This window comes from Haemorhous mexicanus, chromosome 29 (assembly GCF_027477595.1).
Source record: "Haemorhous mexicanus isolate bHaeMex1 chromosome 29, bHaeMex1.pri, whole genome shotgun sequence".
Lineage (NCBI taxonomy): Eukaryota > Metazoa > Chordata > Aves > Passeriformes > Fringillidae > Haemorhous > Haemorhous mexicanus.
Window position 1 is genome coordinate 4,660,668 of NC_082369.1, and position 21,345 is coordinate 4,682,012.

Consider the following 21,345-nt stretch of genomic DNA (forward strand, 5'->3'; position numbering starts at 1 on the left):
TGGGAGAGGAGCGGGCCCAGATCAGCCCCAGGGCTGGGGCTCCCCACGCTGGCTCCACGAGGTTGTGATTTCCTGCCCGGGGCAGAAGCAGCGGAGGGCAAGAGAGGGAAAAAATCTGAAAGGATTTTTGGCTGCACCAGGAATTGTTCTTCCTCTGGCACGCTCAAGTGTCCAGCCTTGAAGCTGGAGGCTTGCACAACCCCAAGGATCTGATGTTTTTTCCTCGAGTGTCCATAAGGCAAACCTTGAAAACATCCATTTCCCTTCCCCTTTTTCCAACGATGGTGGCTCCTTTCCTGACAGATGCTCTGGCAGCCCTCCCATGACTCCACTGTCCTGGCCCCAATCTGGGCAGCCACATCTCACCACAGAAACAAAACACTTGGTTCTCTACAAAATCAGGAGAATTTTTATTTACAACAGCAAGAGGCAAAAGGAGGGTTCACTCCAGGCAGCAGCATTCATACTCCTGCTCCCACCCAACACTGATGGGCACACAGGAGCCAACTCCTGTCTCAGGGACAAGTCTGCTGAGGGATCAGGAGTGCCCAGCCCACGTGGCACTTCCCAAGCAGCCAGAGGCACAGGATGGATGTGAGGTACCAGCTGTGCCCCCCTCAGCTGGGACTTTGTTCTCACCAGCTGCCCCACCACCACTCTGCCCTGGCCAGGGCACTGCCAGGTCACTGCTCTGCTGGCACAGACACAAAACACAGCCAGGCTCTCCCCTCCTGGGCCCCAAATGATGGGGAAACCTCTGGCATTCCTCTCCAGCTCTTCCCTGGTCAAAGAGGCAGAGCTCCCTCAGCTCTGTTTTCCAGCACAGCTCAACCAAGGATGAGCAGCAGCAGCTTTTGCAGCATGAGGGAGAGGAGCTGCCATTCTCTGGTCCCAAAACCTCTGTGAAGGGAGCCCTGTGCAGCTCTTGGCCCTCACTGCACCCCGGGAAGGGCTCAGGAGTAGCTGAGGGGCATCTTCCTCCAGAGCCCCCCACACAGGCAGTTCTTGATCCAGCGCTGCTCCCACTGCTTCACTGCTGTCACCTTGTTGGGTGACTTCAGCATGGTGACACAGCCACACCTGGGGGGACATGGAGGGTGCAGCCAGATCAGGGGCAGTGCAGAGCCAGGAGCTGCATGGATCATACAGGGATCTGGGTATCCATGGGGGAAACCAGCTCCTGTCACATGCAGGTGACACTTGTGAGCACCAAAACCAGCTGAAACCAGCAAGCAACAATTTCACTGAGGGCTCTGCTGGAGCCTGGCAAGGAACAGCCCCAGCTGCTGTTTATACATGAAACAACTGACAGTCATCTCACAAAAATGATCTGCTACAGAGGCTTTCTATTAAAATCAGTAATTAAAGCTAATTCAATCACATGACTTAGATGGATGCTTGTTCCCTGAGCCATTACCCTGAAATCCAGGCTCTCCCATGAGGGTGGATGAGTAGGGCAGCACGAAATGCAAGCCTGGTGGAAAGATGACCCCAGAATGGGAGCAGGGGCAGTGGGGTGATTCCTCCCTCCAGCCCTGCCATGACCACACAGGTGCTTTAATAAAGACCAGACCACAGAATTGGGAATCACATAAAGGAGTTGCTGGAGGGTCTCCTCCAGGCCAGATTACTTTAAGAGCTTTATCTGATCTGTCTGATTTTTAACCCAAGGGCCAGGCTACAACAATGCCACTCTCCTGACAATGACACGGGCATCCCAGGTTAGGGACACCTTAACCACAGCCCCAACCAGTCTCAGAGAGCTCCTGAAGGACACAGGACAGTCCAAGTCCTGCCCAAGCTCCACTGCAAGTGTCACTTTACCTGGTGCAGGACTTGCATTCCTCTGTTGGGTATGCACCCAGGTGCAGCCGCCTCAGGTGGTCAATTTTGGGCTGTCCAGGGGCCCTGGGGAGGGAGTAACAGGACTTTCCTAGTGTCACTTTCCATGAGCTGCTCCCAGGACAGGGAGCTGCATCTCACTGGCCAGCATGGCAGAAGTTCTGCCCACTTGCCCACCCAGTGCCATGAGATTCATTGTCACAATTAATTACATTAATTAATGGGGTTTCCCCCCCATTTCCTTCCACTTTTCACTACTTAAAATCCCCAGGCATTCGAGCAGAGAGGACAAACTGCTCCTGGGTCACAGCAGCAAGGAGACAAGCCAAACCTCAGAGCTGCCAAGACTCCTTCTCACCATGCACTGACCCATTCCAGGGGTTTGTACCTGACAAACAACATGTTTGTATAGTTCCAGGGGTTTGTACCTGACAAAGGCATCGAACTGGGAAGAGACAGTGTGGCCAACGAGCCCGGGAGCCTTCCCAAACTGCAGCCTGACCAGCTGCTTGTTCTGCAGCTTGCTGATGATACCATCGTTGATGGGCAGCCAGTCAATGTTGGGAATGAGCAGCTGGCTGGGCAGGAGGCAGCACTCATCGATCAGGGCATCATCGGGCTCTGTGATGTGATTTTCCTCACGACCTGCATTGGGAAATGAAGGAAAAAAAACCCCGTGACCTTTACATTTCTCCCTCAGATCTCCAGAGAGCTGCGTGCAGCCTCCTCCTCCACTGCCAACTCAGCCTAGAAAACAATAACCTTGGCAGCTGCACTTGCCCTTTCTCAACGTGCCAGACCCCCTCGGAGTCACATCCCACTCCGCTGCTGCAGGAATTACTGCTCAGGGAACCGGCCACACTCACAGCACAACCAGAGCTTGGTCAGGAGCCGGAAGAGCAGGGACATGCTGTCCTGGGTGTCTGAGGTTGCTGTGTACACGGGGAGGCAGCTGGGCTTCAGCAGCCCCCAGATGCGGATCACCACCATCAGCTCGCGGAACATGCCGAGGGACGCGCCGTCGCGCAGGAAGCTGTGCCCAGGGCGGACTGGGGAGCCCTGTGGGGGGACAGAGGTGTGGGTGGGGGTCACACCAGCCTGGGTGGGCTCACACCAGCCTGGGGTGGAGCTCGCACCAGCCCCAGCCACCACACTGCATCCAGACAGCTCCTGCTCCCAGCAGCACACACCCTATGGAAGCCACTGATGGGGATGGTGGGGGGTGACCTGAAGGTGACACCTCTGCAGAGCTGCAAGAGGAGTGTGGAAGGGGCTAACAGCAGGCCTGTTAGCTAAAGGAGTGAGAAGAAGCTGATAAGGAGCTCTCTCCAAGGCTGTAACCAAGGAGACCAAGAGAAGTGAGGAACTGAAGAAAGGTAAGAAGAGAACTTTGCAGCTGGATGAAGCATTTTTAAAAAGTTAGTTGAAGCCACTGTAACTTTTCAGCAATAGTGTTGATTTATTGTGGCCAATAGTTAGGGTAGAAGAAGTATAAACAATTAGAAAGTGTATAAAAGGTCAGCCATGTTCAATAATAAAGAATTGCCATCTGAGACTGCTTGTGGTCTCTGTGACAGAGGAGTGTCCCCAAATCCCCCAGGTACAGTGCTGCTCAGATGGACATGGGAAGGGCCATTCTCTAATTCTGCTGTTCCTTCCTCCTCCCCAGTGCCTGTGCTGACAGGGACATGTGGCCCTGTGTATCCTGGCAAAGCTCCCCAGCACTGCCCATGGGTGTTTGTGTCCTCCAGGTCTCACCTGGTTGGGAAGGCTGGCCAGCAGGTAGAGCACAAAATCCCCCACCCACTGGATGAGCTGCTGCAGGGACTGCAACGTCGTCATCTCCAAGACAAACTCTTCTGTCTTCAGGTTAATCATCACCTTGTCAATGTCTGGAAGAGAAGCAAGACACTGCCTGGCTCAGGAGGATGGACCCAAACCTCACACCCTCCCTGTGGAGGTCAGCCTTGTCCTCCTCCTCAAACCCAGGAGTTACTGAGAGGCTGTGACACCACGGGGAACAGCCCAATGCCAAAAGCTGGGAATGCAGAGCAGGATGCTGTGAGCAGTCAGTACCTACATCCGTGATCTTGGAGCAGATCTCGGTGAGCCGGTCCCCGGGGCTCTTGTCAGGGGTGTTGAGGACGTGTGGGCGCAGCAGAGACTTCAGGGTGCAGCTGATGGCAATGAGGAAGAGCTTGGCGTGGTAGTCACACACACGGGCGATGGTGCTGGAGGAGAGCTTGCACAGAGATGCCTTCATGGCAACAATGCGTGTGGAGAGCACCTGAGCCACGGGGAAATGCAGCAAAAGGCACAAGAAAAGGCAGGAATTAGCATAAGCTCATTAGAGCTGCTGCTGCTGCTTTTTCTGCTCTCCCTTTCTGCTGCAGGAGTGACAGGAGCAGTGAACACCCTGCACGTGAGCGCCGTGCTGGGGCACGTGCTGCTGCTCCCAGAATCTGCCAAAAATAGATTTCACCATCTCACCCCAAGTTTCCAGCAGCTAAGACCCCGCTGCTATCAGGGAAAGGGAATGCTGCTGGCATGGAAGCTTTTCCCAGCTCCATCACTGCCTGAGCAGGGCACTCAGAGAGCACAGCCAGGCACAGCCACCAATGTCCTGAGGACTGGCAGTGGCTGCTCCCCTCTCCAAATCCCTGAGCACGCCCATGCCCACCCTGGGGGTGAGCCCAGAGCTCCCACCCACCTGCTGCAGGGCCGCATTCTGACGCATGTACTCCTCGTGCAGCTTCTCCACCAGGTTCTGCACCATGCTGGGCTGGACGTGGAGCAGGATGTCCCACCAGTCGTAGCCAGTGACCATGCAGTACTCCAGCAGGAACAGCAAGTGCCTCAGGGACATGTTCATGTCCAGCACGTGGCCCATGGAGGGGGAGATGCGGAGCATGCTCAGCTTGAAGGGAGGAACCAAAGGGAAACTGGGTTCACGAGTGTGGTATTTTCAGGAGTGTGGAATTTTCAGGAGTGTGGAATTTTCAGGAGTGTGGAATTTTCAGGGTCCCCCGTGGCAGGAAGGAAATTCTGAATTGATTCCACATTCTTAGAAAGCTAATTTATCATTTCATGTACTTACAGAATGCTATACTAAAACTATACTAAAGAATAGAGGAAGGATACTTACAGAAGGCTTAACAAGAATGATACTAATGACATATTTTTCTAGAGTTTTGACACATTTGGATGGGGATTGGTTATTAAGTAAAAACAATTTACATGTTGGATAAACAATCTCTAAACAACATTCTAAAGCAGCAAAACACAGGAGAAGTAAATGAGATTTTTTTTTTTTTGAGGCTTCTCAGCTTCCTAGGAGAAGAATCCTGGGCAAGGGGATTTTTCAGAATTTATGACAGTGACACAGGAGTGGGCTTGAAATTGTCCCACAAAGCTACCACACAACATGGGGCCCAATGAAGCTCAATCCTGACCTAGTGACAGTTTCTGACACTGATGGGATACATCCCTTTCCAGTATAGATCTCACTGGATCTGGAATGGAATGGAGCTGGAATTCCCAGTGTTTCCTGAGCAACCCATCACCCCTGAGAGAGCCTGGGTGAGAAACAACCTCACCATATGATATAGAGTCTCCTCGAGCCAGCTCTTATAAGCTCTTGCAGATTTATATCACACCTGAGATAGCTCAGCCACCTCAGATGGCATAAAATCAGCAGGATGGCTTCTGTGACAGTGTTGGAAACAACAGTTTTAATAAAAGGCAAAATAACAAAACTCTTTCCAGAGAAAAACTGAGCCAGGGCAAGAGGTTCTTGCTCCTGGTAAAACATCTCACAAAAGCCATTAGTTTCTTTGTTCTCTTCTTTTTCTAGTAAATTGCTTAGGTGGGACTTTTGGCTTCTGTCCAATTGGCTATCCTTAAGTTTGAAGTGAAGTCCCCAAGGTCCTATGAGGTGTCTTTTTTGCTAATTGAGGAGAGAAACTTCTGGGCTTTTTTTTCCTTTTTTGGGAGACAAAAAAGGAAATTCTGTCACTCCATCAACAGGAGGCACATTCCTACATCCATAAGAGAGCACCAACCTTTCCATGGCTGTCCACACCAGCCAGGGCCAGGGATGTCCAGGAGAGCTGCATGGCCTTGAAGTGCACCAGGGGCCCTGTGGTGCGTGGCCGTTTGAGGGCTGGCTCGTCCACGGGGCGCTGCGAGGAGGAGCCATAGAACACAGCCATCATCTGCAGGGACAGCCGGTGCACAATGTGGACACTGCCATCATGGAAAGCCAGGGCCAGGCCTGGGGACAGGAGACAAGTGACACTGAGCAAACAGCTCCTCCCAGTGTGGCAGAGTCCTCGCCCAAAGCAGTGGCTGTAGGAGCAGTGGGGGGTAGGATGGAGATGAGAGATCTCTGAAGGCAGGTTGTGGAACTTGGGGTTTATTGCAAAGGGCCTGGGAGCTGCCAGCCACAGCTCAGAGCAGGCCCAAGAGAAGTAAAGAAGATGAGAGAGAGAGAGAAGATGAGAGGATAAGAGAGTGAAGTTCCTGTTACAATACAATAAATCTTCCGTGTTGAAAATCCTAATTCTCACCAACCAATCCAGTACAAGATACAAATCCTACAGCATTTACACACAGCCTATAAAAATCATTACATTACCATACTGTGTTACATTTTAAACCCTAAAAACTGCTCTTTGGGCCCCTTCTGCCAGGCTAAGAGGGTCTGCTCAGACCCTTAGACCTGTCTGCAAGCAGAGTATTGTTTCATCAAAAAAAGATTACCTTCAGCTGGTCACACCATTGTTTTCCAGTCATTCATTCAGTAACTAAAGTATCTCAAAGCTTGCTTTCATTTCAGTCTATCTTATAATTTCCATATTCTCAAAATCTTTCGCCAAGCAATCATGTTTATAAGGCTTTCCTGTTTCATTGTCCCCATCAAGTGGCCACCACTGAAGCCCATGGAGAAGACAAAGGGCTGGGGAATTCTCAGGTTTCTGTGGTTGAGATGACCCCTGAGGTATTGAAAGTCTTTTTCTTCCCCAGCCCCATAACCAAAGAAGTCAGTTCTGCTTTTCAAGGTTATTTTTTCTTATCTGTTACATTCTTTCTCTGCCCTGCTGAGGTCTGTCCAGCAGGTTGGGTTGTGGCACAGTGCCTGCCCTTGGGGTGGTGTTAACTTTTTATACTAAGAACTATGTGTACTTTATTTACAATAATTTTCCAATACCTATCACCTATGCTAGACAGTCTATCTCCACTCTAAACCAACCCAAAAGTGTCACCATCCCAGCAGAAGATGGAGGACAAGAAGAAGGACAAGACACGCCCAGATTCCTCCATCTTGCCTCTTGAACCCCCATTCTAAAACCCCAAAATTCTACATTTTCACCCTGTGACAAATTCACTGTCATTCTACTCAAACTCTTGCAGTTTGTAACTCCTCACACAAAGCTGGGAATTGTTTCCATGGGCTAAAATCGAAGGCACAGGTGTGTTTGACTTCATGCTAAGGTCTCTGAGCCCCTTGCCAGGGTCTTGAGTCATCCAGGGCAGCCAGAGCAATGTCCTGGGTCCTGATAAGGGGCTCACAGAATTTCACAGCCTCTTCCCACAACAGGAAACAAAACATTTAAAAGTTCTCCCTCAGCATTCCATATGCTTTCCTTCAGCTACAGCTCAGGTGGTGAAATTTCAAGCAAAAGTGACATGTTTAGGACAAAGACAACAGGAACTCCTTACCCAGTCCAGGGAAGAACTTGGTGTCATTTGCCACCTTCAGATCAGTGTTGGTCAGGGAGATTGGCAGCTTTGGCAGGGCCACAGCTGACACCCGGTCCAGGTCGTTGGTGGCAGACAAGATCCTCCACTTCAGGATCATGGGCTGCTTGTCTCCCACTAGCAATGAGCAAAATGAGTGAAAATAAGCAAATGAGTGAGAGTTTTGTCCCACAGAGATCAGAAAATCTGCCCCCCATTTCTGCCCAGGCTCCCCCAAGAAGGATCACAGATCAGGCACTGGTGTATTTCCCCTCTATTTCCAGTATGTTTCCCTCAAGTTCCCTATTTTTTTCCTGAATTATACAAACAACATGTTTTGCTAAATCTCTCTTGATGGGAAGCTCTGCTGTGGGTGATTAAGATCCTTATATACAATAATCCTTTATATTTTCACCAAACAAACTGCCCCGATTAATTCTGTTTTATCTGAGATCAGGTGAAGCCCAGGCAGCCAGAGCAGGGGATTAATCCAGCTTTGCTGCTCAGTCCTGGTCCTTTGGGAGCCTTTGCTCCACTGGTGGCAGGAAGGGTGGCTGTGCAGCAAAACACAAAAAATGTCTTTTATGTAGTGAAAGCAACAACCAAACCCTTCCCTGAAAACAGCAAGTTGCTGCCTATGATGCAAACAGACAGAATGTACTGAAAACACCTGAAAATAAACATAAGAATCTGAATAATCACATATATGGGATAATGGCTGTGAGAAACTGTGCTGTTTTTCCCTCAGACCAAGCTCCTGCTCTTGAGAGTGCCCAGAGCAGACACTTACCCACAGGAGAGATTTGCTGGAAGATGTTGTTGACAGGCAGGCCTTCCTTCCTAAGGGACCAACACTCCACGATGCTGTTGTTTTGGTTGGAAGCACAAAGCAGCACCTGTGGAACAGAGCCCCCCACCACAAGCATCACAACAGGGACAACACTGCTCTGGTCATTCCCACCCTCCATTTCCAGGGTCCTGCTCCACCAGCAAAAAGCAGAGGATCAAATCAGTGGGAGGTGAGGTGAATTAGGGTTCCAGCTGCACCAGAAGGGCAACTAGGAATGCCAAAGGTATTGCAGGACATGCTGGTCACCTCCAGACCCTCCGAGGAAGGCCAGGTGGAGCAAAGAGCAGCTGCCCACTGTAGCCACATTTCTCCTCACAAGGAAAAGCAAGGCACAATTCTTCACAAGGATTTCTGAGATTCACATTCTCTGAACCTCAAAGGAAGGAAAACCACAATTCTTATCTCATTTGCTGTGCAAAAGTAGAATGCAATATGGAGACTGTTTACCCAAAGTGATGGTGTTTTGTTTCCTCGGCCTATCAGGGCCAGGTGTGTGTGTGTGTTTGTGGTTACTGTTGGCTGACAGTCACGAGATTCAGGGCTGTGTGCAGAGCTGAGTGCTTGCTTTAGATGTACAGAATAATATAGTATAGAACAAAGTAATTAATTAGCCTTCTGATATCAATGGAGTCCTCATCACTCCTCCTTCGTTGGGAGCACAAATATCCACTATGGGGGAGCACAAATATCCACTATAGGAGAACAAAAATATCCACTATGGGGGAGCACAAATATCCACCACAGGGGAGCAAAATGTCCACTATAGGGGAGCACAAATATCCACTATGGGGGAGCACAAATATCTACTATGGGGGAGCAAAAAATGTCCACTATAGGAGAACAAAAATATCCACTATGGGGGAGCACAAATATCCACCATAGGGGAGCAAAATGTCCACTATAGGGGAGCACAAATGTCCCCTAGAGCCCACCTGCTCTGACATGTCCCGAGCCAGGAACTTGAGGTGGGTGATGGCCGGGTACTTGTCCTTGCGCGCGGGGTCGGTGGTGCAGCGCATGAAGAGCGAGGGCAGGATCTCGGTGTCAATCTTGCACTTCTCGTTCACCACGCTGACACAAACCTTGTAGAACTGCACAGGGGACGTGCTGCTGCCATCAGATGTGGCCACCACGATGTTGCCCCCGCCCGTGAAGGCGACGTCGGCCAAGGCCACGCGGCAGCGGAGGCGGCACAGGCTCTCGGTGGCCGTCAGCACCTGCCCGTTGGGCTTGAGGAGGGACACGGTGACCAACCCGCTGATGGTCACAGCAATCCAGCCCTCCATGGGCTTCCCACCAAACAGAGTCAGGGATGGAGAGAATTTCACCCGGGAAAACTTCTCGCCGAAGTTCGAGGCTCCAGACTGGAAGAAAGATGAAAAAAACTTAAGTGCTCACGGCCAAAATTTGTGCCTGTGGAGGTCTTCTTGTGAGAGAGGGGCAGGATTTATGTGGGACATCACAGGAATTAAAAAAACACAAGCAGGGAAGTTGTGCTCAGCAGCTTTGGGCTTTCAGAGTCTGCAGGATCACACATGTTTCCAAACCAGGAGCTCATATCTGTGCCCAAATCCCCCAGTCAAACCTCAGCACCCTGAATAAACTTCCTCTGAATCACCACTGGTGAGGAAAGAACTGCTCTATCTCCATGTTCCTGCCTAGAACTGAGGTACCAGACTAAGGGAGACACATCTAAAACACCAAAAGAAACAAGGCCCCAACCCCCCAGAGAATTCAGCAGGAACCAGGAATCTGACTTCTCTTTGACTGGAGAAACTTCCCAAGGCCTCAGGAGAGCCCAGAGCACAAACAAAGGCAGGATCCTGAGCTCCTGCCAACACCTGAGCCAGAGTGTCACTGTCATATTTTCTGAAAAATCCTCTTTGCCCAGGATTTTCTCCTGGGAAGCTGAGAAGCTTCAGTTTCTCCCTGTTTTGCTGCTTTGGAACGTGGGCTGGAGATTGTTTATCCAAACATGTGAATTGTTTTAACTTAATGGCCAATCATGGCCAGCTGTGTTGGACTCTCTGAGTCAGTCACAGGTTTTTAATATTCATTCTTGTTAAACCTTCTGAGGTATCCCTTTCTGTATTCTTTAGTATAGTTTTAGTATAGTATTATATAATGTAATATAAAATAATAAATCAGCCTTCTGAGAACATGGAGTCAGATTCTCATCTTTCCCCTCGTCCTGGGGGGGCCCTCACAAAGACCACACCAGAGTTCCAGCCCAGATCCCTCAGGAAGCTCAGACAAACCTTCTCCACGTGCAGAGCCAGCTTGACACCATTGTGCAGCCAGGACAGGGCCACCACAGGGTCCCCCTCCACCACGCTGCCCACTGTGTTCTCCCAGCTGTTGGCCAGGTGATCTGTCATGCTCCAGCACTTGATGTGGCCATCAGCATCTGCTGAGAGCAGCCTGGAGCCTGTGACAATGACACTGCATGAGAACAGGTGGAACAGCCAAAACCCCCATCTCTTTGGGATGTGCACAGCAGGGGGGGGACACTGTGACAATGACACTGACACTGCATGAGAACAGGGGGAACAGCCAAAACCCCCCAAGGAATTGCACCCCATCTCTTTGGGATGTGCACAGCAGGGGGGGGACACTGTGACAATGACACTGAGAAGAAAGGGAACAGCCAAAATCCCCCAAGGAATTGCACCCCATTGCTCTAGGATGTGCACAGCAGAGAGGGGACACTGTGACAATGACACTGCATGAGAGCAGGGGGAATGGCCAAAACCCCACCAGGAACTGCACCCCATTGCTCTGGGATTTGCACAGCAGGGGTGGGACACTGTGACAATGACACTGACACTGCATGAGAACAGGGGGAACAGCCAAAACCCCCCAAGGAATTGCACCCCATCACTTTGGGATGTGCACAGCAGAGGGGGGACACTGTGACACTGACACTGCGTGAGAGCAGGGGGAACAGCCAAAACCCCACCAGGAATTGCACCCCATCACTTTGGGATGTGCACGGGGTGGGGGGGGGGGGGGGACACTGTGACAATGACACTGAGAAGAAAGAGAAGAGCCAAAATCCCCCAAGGAATTGCACCCCATTGCTCTAGGATGTGCACAGCAGAGAGGGGACACTGTGACAATGACACTGCATGAGAGCAGGGGGAATGGCCAAAACCCCACCAGGAACTGCACCCCATCACTTTGGGATTTGCACAGCAGGGGTGGGACATGGTGACAATGACACTGACACTGCATGAGAACAGGGGGAACAGCCAAAACCCCCCAAGGAATTGCACCCCATCACTTTGGGATGTGCACAGCGGGGGGGGGGACACTGTGACAGTGACACTGAGAAGAGAGGGAACAGACAAAATCCCCCAAGGAATTACACCCCATCTCTTTGGGACACGCACAGCAGGGGTGGGACATGGTGACAATGACAGGGAGCCCAGCCCACCTGACTGATCCCACTCCAAACACGTGATGACTTCGGTGTGGCCCGAGTTGACAGAGTAGACGTCCCAGGGGTGCTCGGTGTCGATGATATGGACCATGTGGGTGAGATCTGTGTGAACAGAGAAGTGACTCCTGTCCCTTGTCACTGCTGCTGAGCCTCAGAGCCTCAGCTGATGCAGGGAAAACATAAAATATTTTATAGAAATGATCTGGGGTAGTGCTGGGAACTCAGTGAGGGGCCAGACACCAACGTGGGCTTGGTCCTGGTTTAGGGGAACCAAACCCACTCCAGGGAACAAACCCGTGTGAGACACTGCCAGAGGCTGAAGAATGGAAGGAAAAGGAGGAGAGCAGCCAGCAGCTGCCAGGGACAGGGCAGAGCTCCGGCCCAGTGGATCGTGGCCTCTCCCGGGAGCACCGGGAGGGATTTCCCGAGGGGCTCGCGGTACCTTTCTCCTCCTCATTGCGGAGGTCCGTGGTGAAGGCGATGAGGTTGCGGCAGGACCAGGCGCACACCAGGGGGATGGAGGGGCAGTGGTTGCTTTTGGGCTTCTTCTCCCACTCGCACACGTAGGCCAGGTCCATCCCGCCGGCCCGGACACCGGACACGGGACACCGGATAGCCTCGGTCCTGCGTGGGGGCGACACAAGGCCGGTCACACCGGGAACGGCCCGCACGGACCCCAGCCCCAGGGGCCATGGGTGGGGCACAGCTCTTGGGACACGGGTGGGGACAGCCCCGCACCGGGAGAGACCGTGGCGGTCCCGGGGGGAGGCGGAGGGAGCGGCCCGTGCGTACCCACCCTACGGCGGGTGGGAGGGTCCTGGAGACGGGCACGGGGAGGTGCCGGAGGTTCCCGGGGCTGGCGGCAAGGTCACAGGAGGGACCCGGGGCGGCCACAGGCGGTTCCCGGAGCTCCCGGGCCCGGTCCCGCCGCACTCACCGGCGCCCGCCGCCTGGCACCGCTCCCCAGGACCCCGGCGCCTCCGCGGGCTGCCTGTGCCGCGCCTGCGCCGGGCGCTCAGGCACTGCCGCGGACACCCTCAAAGAGCCATCCATTTGCTAATTAGCATAACAAACTACCCAGAATCCACTGGGCAGAATAGCAAACATAACCGGCGTATTTTGGACATTTTTGCGAAAATCTGAGGGAAGTAGGGGAGTAAAAGACTGAGAAACATTGGGGGGGCTCAGTATGCGTTCAATATCGGGCCACATCGTAGTTACCCTAACAAAATTGTATTACTTTTCTAAGACTTTAAATAGCGCTTTGGGAAAAACTACAATCGTGCTCGCTTCGGCAGCACATATACTAAAATTGGAACGATACAGAGAAGATTAGCATGGCCCCTGCGCAAGGATGACACGCAAATTCGTGAAGCGTTCCATATTTTTCGCACCTCCCCGCACCCACATTTTCCATCCCGTGCCCAACCGGCTGCCCCGAGACGCCCCCCCAAGCCTCCTCCTCCTCCTCCTCATCCCCACGGAGACACAGAGCCGGAGCAGGGGAGCACCGTTTTTATTGTTGCTGAACGTGTCCGAGTCACACCAGCAAAGGAGGCGCGAGGGGCTCCCCTGGGTCTGGGGGTGCCCACGGTTAATGGCAGTCGGTGTCATTGTGGGACAAAGCAAAAATTCCCTGTGAGCAACACTTGGCACATGCCAGCGACACGGGGGCACAGAGAGGGACCCCCGAAATGCCCCATCTGCCACCATGGCAACTGTGGAAAAGCAGAGAGAGCCCCAAAAGGGGCTGCACCCCTCCAGCACGCACACACACACACACATGTAAATACACACACACGTGATAAAAAACACAAGCTATATTACACTTAAAAACAGCCCCGTTCTGCAGGCAGGGCACAGGGTGTGGGGTAAAAAGCACCCGGAGCTCCCCACACCCCGCCCTGCCCGAGCCCCCCTGCACACCCAGTGGGCACGGGGCTGGGGGAACGCGGCAGCCCCGGGGCTCTTCCGCCGGCTCAGCCATTGCTCAGCAGCCGCCAGGAGCTGTTTCACCGCAGAAAAATCTGGACCCAAATCACCCCACGAGCGTCAGCGCCGGAGGAGGCTGGCCCCGCCTGATTATTTTTAAAAACACCTGGGTTATAAATAGACACACAAAGAGTTCCAGGAGGGCTGTGCGGGGAGCAGGGCGGGCGAGAGGCACCTGCTCTGCACCCATGCCAGCCCTGCTGCCAGCACACCCAAGGGCACAGCCACAAATCCCCGGCCTGGAGCGGCTGCTGGGGAAGAGCTGAGGAGGGTCCGGGAGAGGCTGCAGAGGACACAGGAGGGGCAGGGCAGCTGTGGGGGCATCAGCTCATCTGCCCCAGGTAGTCTGAGAGCAGCAGCTCCGGGGGCAGGAACACGTGGTGTTTGTTGCTCACTTTCATCTGACGCTTCCCTTCGATGTCCGAACCTGAGGGTGGGATGGAGAGGTCAGCACAACCCTGCTCCCCTCCTCGGGGGTCTCCACCACGGTGCTCCCAGCCCTCCCCTCCTCCCTGGGGCTCGTGGTGAGCACAGGCTCCCCTGTTTTCTGTCCCCTCCACCCTGGGGCTCGCTCCCCATCATTAGTGCTCAGGCTGATTGCCACAAGTAGCTCCTAAGTGGAGCCTGCTCTGGAGGGATGGAGCCTGATTCCATCCCTGCCTTGGCAACAAAACCTTTGGGGACACCCAGGGCAGTACGAGAGCATGGCTGATCCTTGGCAGGAGGAAGCAGCTGCAGGAGAGGGAACCCCATGAGCATATTCTTGCTCTGGACCACCCAAATTTCTCCTTGGAGCTGGGTCTGGCCCAGCCCCGGGCGTGCAGCTTGGTGACTACAGCTGGGGCTGCCCAGGGAGCTCGAGGCATTGGTGGGGAGGATGCAGAGGGGGTGGGACCGCGGGGTTATCTGTGAGCCCCAGGGCGAGGTGGGGCTGGGAGGAGGAAGGGAGGAAAAGGCTGAGCTGGAGAGGAGAGATAGTGATGGAGGGAAGGGGAAAAACAACAACAAAATGAAAACCAAAACTAAAACTAAGCAGGCCCAGGGCTCTTACTGGCAGAGACGAGATCCATGTACTGGCAGAGTGCGTGCAGCAGGAGCCGCTCAAAGCTGGGGGAGAGGGGACAGGGTTAGAGCTGCCCAGTGTGTCCCAAGGGCTGTCCTGCCCTCCATCCTCCCTGGGACACACAGAGCAGAGGGAGAGCACAAAGTGCCACAAGGCCCTGCCCAGGGATCCCCAGGTGCCTCCCTCCCCCTTGGGCTCCATGGGGACCAGGCCAGGTGGGTGTCCCCAGGTGGAGACCCAGGCCCAGGGGTGTGCTGTGCTCCCAAAGCCCCTCTGCAGCCTGGGGCAGCCCTGGGGCATGGGGAACCCCAGAGCCCAGGACTCTGAGATGGGGAAATCTCACCTGTTATCCATCAGTGCTGTGTAGACAGAGTGGGGGGTGACAGAGAAGAAGGCCAGCAGCTCCTCCTCCAGCCCCTCCAGCGTCCCCTGTGAGGAGAGACAAGGTCTCAGAGAGGAAGGGGCAGTGGTGGGCACAGCCCTGGCACAACTGATTTCCCAGGATTTACTGCCAGCAGCTCCTGGGCAAGTTAATTGGATGGGAGACAGCAGGGAGAGGAGAAATCTCCCATCTCCAGCCCCTGAGGCAGGGAAGGATCCAGCTCCTGCCAACTCCACACTGTGTGTGCCAAGGGCTGGCACCATCCCTGGTGCTCACAGCAGCCAGGGGAGCCTCGTGCCTCCTGACAGCCAAAGCTCAGAGCTCTGCTGCTCTGCAGAGCTCTGTGACCCCAGAGACACAGAGCAGCACACGTCTCCTTTGAAGACAAACAAGGCAGTGGGCAGGAGGAGCCCAGGCTGCATTGAGAAGCTCTAATTAGCACCAGGGAAAAACAAACAGAGCCCCACAGAGCAGAGGGAGCAGGGAGGCAACACCCCCAGGGCTGGTGGAGCAAGTGCAGGGCTGCACTCAGCTCTCTCCTTCCTGCTCAGCAGTTGGTGCACTTTTACCCCCTTTCAAAATACATCAGAGTTGCCCCAAATAATCTTGTCTGGGCCACTGTGAAGACCCCAAAGGCTCCACTGCCTGTTCGTGCTGTCCCCGTGCACAAACACACAGTTTCACCTGTCACCTGCTGTCACTGCACAGAGACTGGGAAACAACCACTAAAAAAAGCCCTGCAACTGCCAGAAAAATCTGAACTGAGCCAGGAAAACCCCATCTGCTGGGAGCTGGATGTGTGTCTGCAACCAGCCACTGCTGCAGGGTCACACGAGCACCTGAGCACGTTCCCAGGAGCTGCTCTGAAATGTGGCAGTGCCCTGCACAAGGTCAGGGCACAGATCTGGGGACAAGGCTGCAAAGGGACCCCTGGCAGCCCCCACAGTGTGATGTCGTGGTTTGCCTCAGATACCCCGGCTTTCTCCCTGATAATTCCCTCCCAGGTGTGTCAGTCACCTCTCCTTTCCCCTCCCAGCACTGTCAGTCCTGGAATTCCAGAAGGGCATCCAGTGACTGGCAGATTCAAAGGATGCCCTCTACCCCCGGGGGGCATTGGGCCATCCAGGTGTCCTTTGTCCCTTGAGACCTCCCCTCCTGTACCTGGCTGGTGGCTCCCTACCCCTTCCCTGCCCTCTCCCCGGGGTTAAAAGGAGCAGCACCCACGGGGTCAGGAGTTCTGCTGGAGCTGTTGAGCCAGAATAAAGCTCTGGATCCAAACCTTCCAGCAGAACCGACTCCTTTCCTTCACCATCGCCTTAAAGCTTCTCTGCCAGAGGGAAACCTGAGCTCCTGCAAGCCTGGACTTGTCCCCACGTGCCCAGCTGCAGCACCCAGCCAGCCAAAAGTGTCTCTGGGGTGAAACACCACAGTTGCTATTTAGTCAAGCAGCGAGGGCCAGACAAGCTCAGGCACGTCCCATCTGGCTCTATTGGTAATTATTCCAATGCCCCCCAGCCCTGCTGTGCCAGGCTGTCCCCAGCTCACCGTGCCCCCCAGCCCTGCTGTGCCAGGCTGTCCCCTCAGCTCTGCTGTGCCAGGCTGTCCCCCCAGCCCTGCTGTGCCAGGCTGTCCCCAGCTCACCATGCCCCCCAGCCCTGCTGTGCCAGACTGTCCCCCCAGCCCTGCTGTGCCAGGCTGTCCCCAGCTCACCGTGCCCCCCAGCCCTGCTGTGCCAGGCTGTCCCCCCAGCCCTGCTGTGCCAGGCTGTCCCCAGCTCACCATGGGGATCCGGCCCCGTTTCAGGGTGGCGCGCAGGCGGCGGCTGATGCGCTGGAAGCACTCCTGGGGGGTGTAGGCAGGGAGCTCTGCAGGAGGGACAAGGGATTTAGGCACAGCTCACACCTCCAGAGCCTGCAGGGTCACTTTTTGGGAGGAGCCAGTGTCCCCCCAGCTGCCAGGCAGGGGTTCCTTTACAGTCACCCCTAAAACAGCAATGCCCTCCCCAGCACAGGGGGCTTGGGGGTGGCTGCTGTGCCCATCATCCCAGCCACTTCTGGCTCCCACAAACCCTCCCTGGTCCATGGTGGGGGTCTGCAGGCATAACCCCCCCCAATGCCACACCCAGGGGGTGGGCTCAGGCATCCCCTGGCCCCACCACTGACAGGGAGTGGGCGCAGCCCTCCCAGAATGTACACAAGGAAGGAAAGGGAGAGGCTGTCCCCACCCTGTGTCCCCTCCCAGCACCTTTCCACTTGTCTTCATTCTTGACAGGCAGCTTCCTCCTGTGCTTCTTCCTGGCCTCCTCCTCCAGGTAGAGCAGGACCCTCTCCTGCTCTTCTCCTGACCGGTTCATGAAGTCGTTCCAGATCTGACAACAGAAGCCACCAAGCCCCACTACAGAAATCTGTGGGGAGCACCTGGCAGTGCATGGCCACCAGGGCCCCTCCCCACACCCCACGAGCCCCCTCCTCACCCTCTCATCCCTCGGCCACACCAGGGAGAGGCCACATTTCAAAACACCCGGTGCCAGGGCCAGTGTGAGGCAACGGGGGTTTGGCAAGGGGCTTGTGCAAGAAAGTGCTGCAGCTCAGCAGGCACTCACTGCCCTGCAGCCACAACTCTCCATGAGAGGATCTGCCTGGAGATTCCCCCACCCCATGGCCCTTCAGGAGCCCACGGCAGCAGATCCCACAGATCCCAGCCTGACACCAGACCAGGCAGAAGCTGCGGTGCAGCAGCTCAGGCCGGGGAGGCAGAGGGATGGAGGAGTGAACTACAAGCACGACATGCCACACCAGTGTCCCCAAGCCAGTGGGGTGGCTGTACCCACCTCCACATAGGTCTCATTGTTACAGGCCTCAGTGAAGATGCTGGGGGTGGCAGAGTGGGTGAGCTCTCCCTCGTCGCTCCCGCAGTCATCCTGCTCCAGAAGTGTCATCAGGTAGCGAGCTGGGGCCAAGAGCAAAGCCTGAGAGGGGGGAAGCACCTCCAGAGAGGCCCCTTGCCCCCAGAACAGCTCAGGGAAGGATGCCCTGGGGGAGAGACCCTGCCTGGTCCTTACTGTTCTCCAGCCTCTGGAGGCTCTTGCGGCCCTTGGCCCTGGGGATGAGGTCGGAGTTGCGGATGGCTTTGTTGATGTAATACTGCTTCCTCTTGGACGGCGAGAACCGCTTGGAGGGGGAGTCCTGCAGCAGGGGCAGGCAGTCCTCGATCCTCCTGGGGGACACAGCAGCAGGGGTGAGCCCCCCTGAGGGGCCTGGGGCAGCCAGAGCAGTGGGAGGGTGGGGGGAGATGGGGCACCAGAGCATCAGCCCTGTTGTTTCTGCAAACATCACCGCATCCTCCCACGGGACCTGTCCCCCTGGGGTCACTGTCACCTCCAAGGCAGAAGTGTGTCAGCACTGGAAGGGCCAGGTAATTAACCTGGGTAATTAACCTGGGCAATTAAGCGTGGCACACAGGAAGCAAAACGATGGATCCATTCCTGCTGGGCCCCTTCTGCACCTCACACTCACCATGGTCCTGAGTGGGCTGGCACCAACCCTGCCACTCCTTGTGGAGGGCAGCAGAAGCACCACCCCAGCCTGGCACTGCCAGCTCCTGGGGGCACCCAAAGGTGCTCTGCTCACAACACGGTCAGGGTGCTGGTGAGTCACAGGCACAGCTGAGGAATGACCATAAAACTGAGGAATTTAATGGGAAAATGAAGCCACAACCACGAGCGAGAAGCTGGCCAGGTGCTGAACGCAACTGCTCCGTTTCAAAGTTTACTAAACACCAAAGACAGGAAGTTTCACTGCCTTCACTTGCAAACAAACTTCCCCTCAGGGTTGTGTGGGTTTCCTTTAGCACACAGAAGGTGGGGGAGAAAATCAACACCCCTGAAACAACCCCCAGGACTGTCCATCCAGGACGAGGAGCTGCCCAGAGTGACCACTGCCACGGCCTTGCTCCATCCACAGGGCCATGTCCCCAGCGTGTCCCCTCCTTTCCAGCATTCTGGGCCTCCTGGGAGCCCCAGTCCTGCAATCAGGTCCTGACAGAGGTGATCTGGGCACAGGGCAGAGCAGGTTGTGCTGTCCGATTGCAGCCCGGGCTAACAGCCAGCTGCTTGCCCTCGCCAAAACCTTGATTTTTTTTTTTCCATTTGCCTGCATGGGGGCAGTGATACAGTCTTGGCTGCTGGTGGGGGGGTAAAAAAAACCAACCACCCCCTTCCAAGCTGGAGAGAAAACTGTGGTAAAGGTGGGCTTGGAAAGAATAAAAGAGACTCAGGTATCAAGGCAATGCCCAGAGGACGGGTGGGGAGCAGTAACCCAACCTGCCACAGCCAGCAACCAGGGCTGGTGGATCAAGTTGTGATACAAAGACGGTTACAAAAACCTGAATAAACAGAGGGAGTCACCTTACACTGGCCCCAGCTCAGGGGTTTGAGTACACAGCCGAGAGCCCGGCACTCCCTGGAGCCAGCAGGGCCCCAAAGAGATCTCAAAACCCGGGGTCAGCAGGGTGAGAGCACCCCCAGGACCCCCCGAGCCCCGTGGCTGGGAGGGGAACAGGCTGAGCCACACTCCACTCTCCTCCTGCAGCCTCCAGGGCTGTTTGTGGCTGCCCTGGCGCCTGGCACTGCCACGTCTGCCCTGGCACTGCCACCTCCGCCCAGTGCCAACCTGGAGGGAGGTTCACAGGGGACAGTGACCTCGGGCCAGTGACCCGTGTCGGACGAGCATCGGTGCCCTCTGAGTCAGGGTGCCATCCCAGGCTGGGATGGGACCCCAGGAGGGATCATTCCTGGGGGACCACAGCAAAACGTGACGCCGGGGCAATGGGCCCGGCAGCTCCGGGGACACTGGAGCACAGACAGACAGACACACAGACAGACATTCCTGCCTTCTCCTCCTGTCCCATTCCCAGGGAACGCGCCTGGAAGAGGAACTCGTTCTCTGCCGGGGGATTTCGGACCTATTCCTGTCATTGACCCTTTGGCAGCAGATCGCGGCAAAGTCGCCGCGGGACAGCCGGGGCTGGCAGGGACAGCTCCGTCCCGCATGGTCCCGAGCCCCCGGTACACCGGTGCAGGATCGGGGGAGCTCCAGCCCACCCCCGGCACCACCGGCTCGCCAGCCCCGGTGACCGGGAGCACCGTGACCTCGAGGGGATAAACACTAATTATAAGGCTCATTATGCCAGTCCCAGGCTCCGCTCTGACACCGCCGCCGGGCCCGGGGAGCTGGGGACGGGCTGTCCCGGGAGGCGCCGCCGCTGCCGCTCCGCGCCCGCACTGACAGCCCGGGGGGCTCCTGCCCGGCCCGACCGCCCCACGGCCCGCCCGGCCCCGGGCCCGCACTCACGGGAACGCCTCCTCGGGGCCCGCGCCGCCCCGCAGCACCACCATGGCGCGCTGGGACTGGGATCGGAACCGGGACGGTGACCAGAACCGGGACCGGGACCTCCCTCCGCCTCCTCTACCCCCGGCCCGCACCGGCGGCACCGGGCCCGGCACCGCCCGCTGGAAGTGACGTCACGGGGGCGGGGGCACGGGAACCCCGCCCCGGGCGTCGCGGGAGGTGGGGCACCGGGGGTGCTTCGGGGAGCCCCTGGAACCGGGGCTCGACGGCTGCCGGACCCCATTAACCCCGAGTGAATCCCTGTTGTCCCCCTGTAGCTCCCCCGTTAATCCCCGTGAGCCTCCAGTTAACCCCCGTTAAAGCCCCGTTAACCTCCGTTAACCCCCGTTAAACCCCCCGTTGCCCCCCGTTAACCGCCCCCCCTCCGCGGCTCTACCGGGGCCCGCGCCCTGCCCGGCGCCGTTCCCCCGCCCGTCCGCGAGGCGGCGCTGCGGCCGCGCCCCCGCCCGGCCCCGCCGCCCCGCCGCGCGCAACATTTGCATGCCGACCAATGGCGACGGGGGGCGGGGCGCTCGGGGAGGGACGAGCCAATGAGAGTGCGGGGCGGGGAGGGGCGGGGCGCTCCGCGCGCGGCGGGCCAATGGCGGCGCGGGGCGGGGCAGCGCGGGGCGGGGCCGGGTCCCGCCG

General features: G+C 56.1%; 2 protein-coding genes and 1 non-coding gene across 6 annotated transcripts; 1 reads left to right on the forward strand and 2 right to left on the reverse strand.

The window, feature by feature from the left end:
• Positions 1 to 386: 386 nt before the first annotated feature.
• Positions 387 to 12,895, reverse strand: MED16 (mediator complex subunit 16). Of its 4 annotated transcripts, none has more exons than XM_059869661.1 (15): positions 12,811 to 12,895; positions 12,316 to 12,497; positions 11,868 to 11,975; positions 10,690 to 10,859; positions 9,364 to 9,795; positions 8,372 to 8,477; positions 7,564 to 7,719; positions 5,904 to 6,115; positions 4,553 to 4,759; positions 3,919 to 4,129; positions 3,601 to 3,734; positions 2,709 to 2,901; positions 2,271 to 2,487; positions 1,825 to 1,908; positions 387 to 1,080 (listed from the first exon to the last, which is right to left on the reverse strand). In XM_059869661.1, exons 2-15 carry the CDS (start codon positions 12,449 to 12,451, stop codon positions 954 to 956), a joined length of 2,493 nt encoding a protein of 830 aa, XP_059725644.1. In that variant the 5' UTR covers positions 12,452 to 12,497; positions 12,811 to 12,895; the 3' UTR covers positions 387 to 953. The 4 variants fall into 4 exon arrangements, with proteins under 4 accessions (XP_059725644.1, XP_059725641.1, XP_059725643.1 ...); XM_059869658.1 differs by having other exon boundaries at positions 12,670 to 12,853; XM_059869660.1 differs by having other exon boundaries at positions 12,666 to 12,853.
• A 260-nt stretch (positions 12,896 to 13,155) lies between these two features.
• LOC132339803 (U6 spliceosomal RNA) lies at positions 13,156 to 13,262 on the forward strand. Its single transcript, XR_009489721.1, has one exon. It is a non-coding gene; the product is annotated as a U6 spliceosomal RNA (small nuclear RNA).
• A 111-nt stretch (positions 13,263 to 13,373) lies between these two features.
• Positions 13,374 to 20,830, reverse strand: R3HDM4 (R3H domain containing 4). Its single transcript, XM_059869825.1, has 8 exons — positions 20,662 to 20,830; positions 18,372 to 18,526; positions 18,141 to 18,259; positions 17,555 to 17,678; positions 17,090 to 17,175; positions 15,272 to 15,357; positions 14,917 to 14,972; positions 13,374 to 14,292 (listed from the first exon to the last, which is right to left on the reverse strand). The coding sequence occupies exons 1-8, from the start codon at positions 20,703 to 20,705 to the stop codon at positions 14,189 to 14,191; spliced, it is 774 nt and encodes a 257-aa protein (XP_059725808.1). The 5' UTR covers positions 20,706 to 20,830; the 3' UTR covers positions 13,374 to 14,188.
• Positions 20,831 to 21,345: the final 515 nt, after the last annotated feature.

Coding starts and splice junctions, on each gene's coding strand:
- MED16 (XM_059869661.1), bottom strand. CDS start 12,451: ATGGACCTGGCCTACGTGTGCGAGTGGGAGAAGAAGCCCAAAAGCAAC. Junction 6,116..7,563: donor CAAGTTCTTCCCTGGACTGG/GTAAGGAGTTCC, acceptor TCCTGTCCCCAG/GCCTGGCCCTGGCTTTCCAT. Junction 3,735..3,918: donor CTCCAAGATCACGGATGTAG/GTACTGACTGCT, acceptor CTTCTCTTCCAG/ACATTGACAAGGTGATGATT.
- R3HDM4 (XM_059869825.1), bottom strand. CDS start 20,705: ATGGTGGTGCTGCGGGGCGGCGCGGGCCCCGAGGAGGCGTTCCC. Junction 15,358..17,089: donor AACGGGGCCGGATCCCCATG/GTGAGCTGGGGA, acceptor CTCTCCTCACAG/GGGACGCTGGAGGGGCTGGA. Junction 14,973..15,271: donor ACAGCACTGATGGATAACAG/GTGAGATTTCCC, acceptor CCTCTCCCCCAG/CTTTGAGCGGCTCCTGCTGC.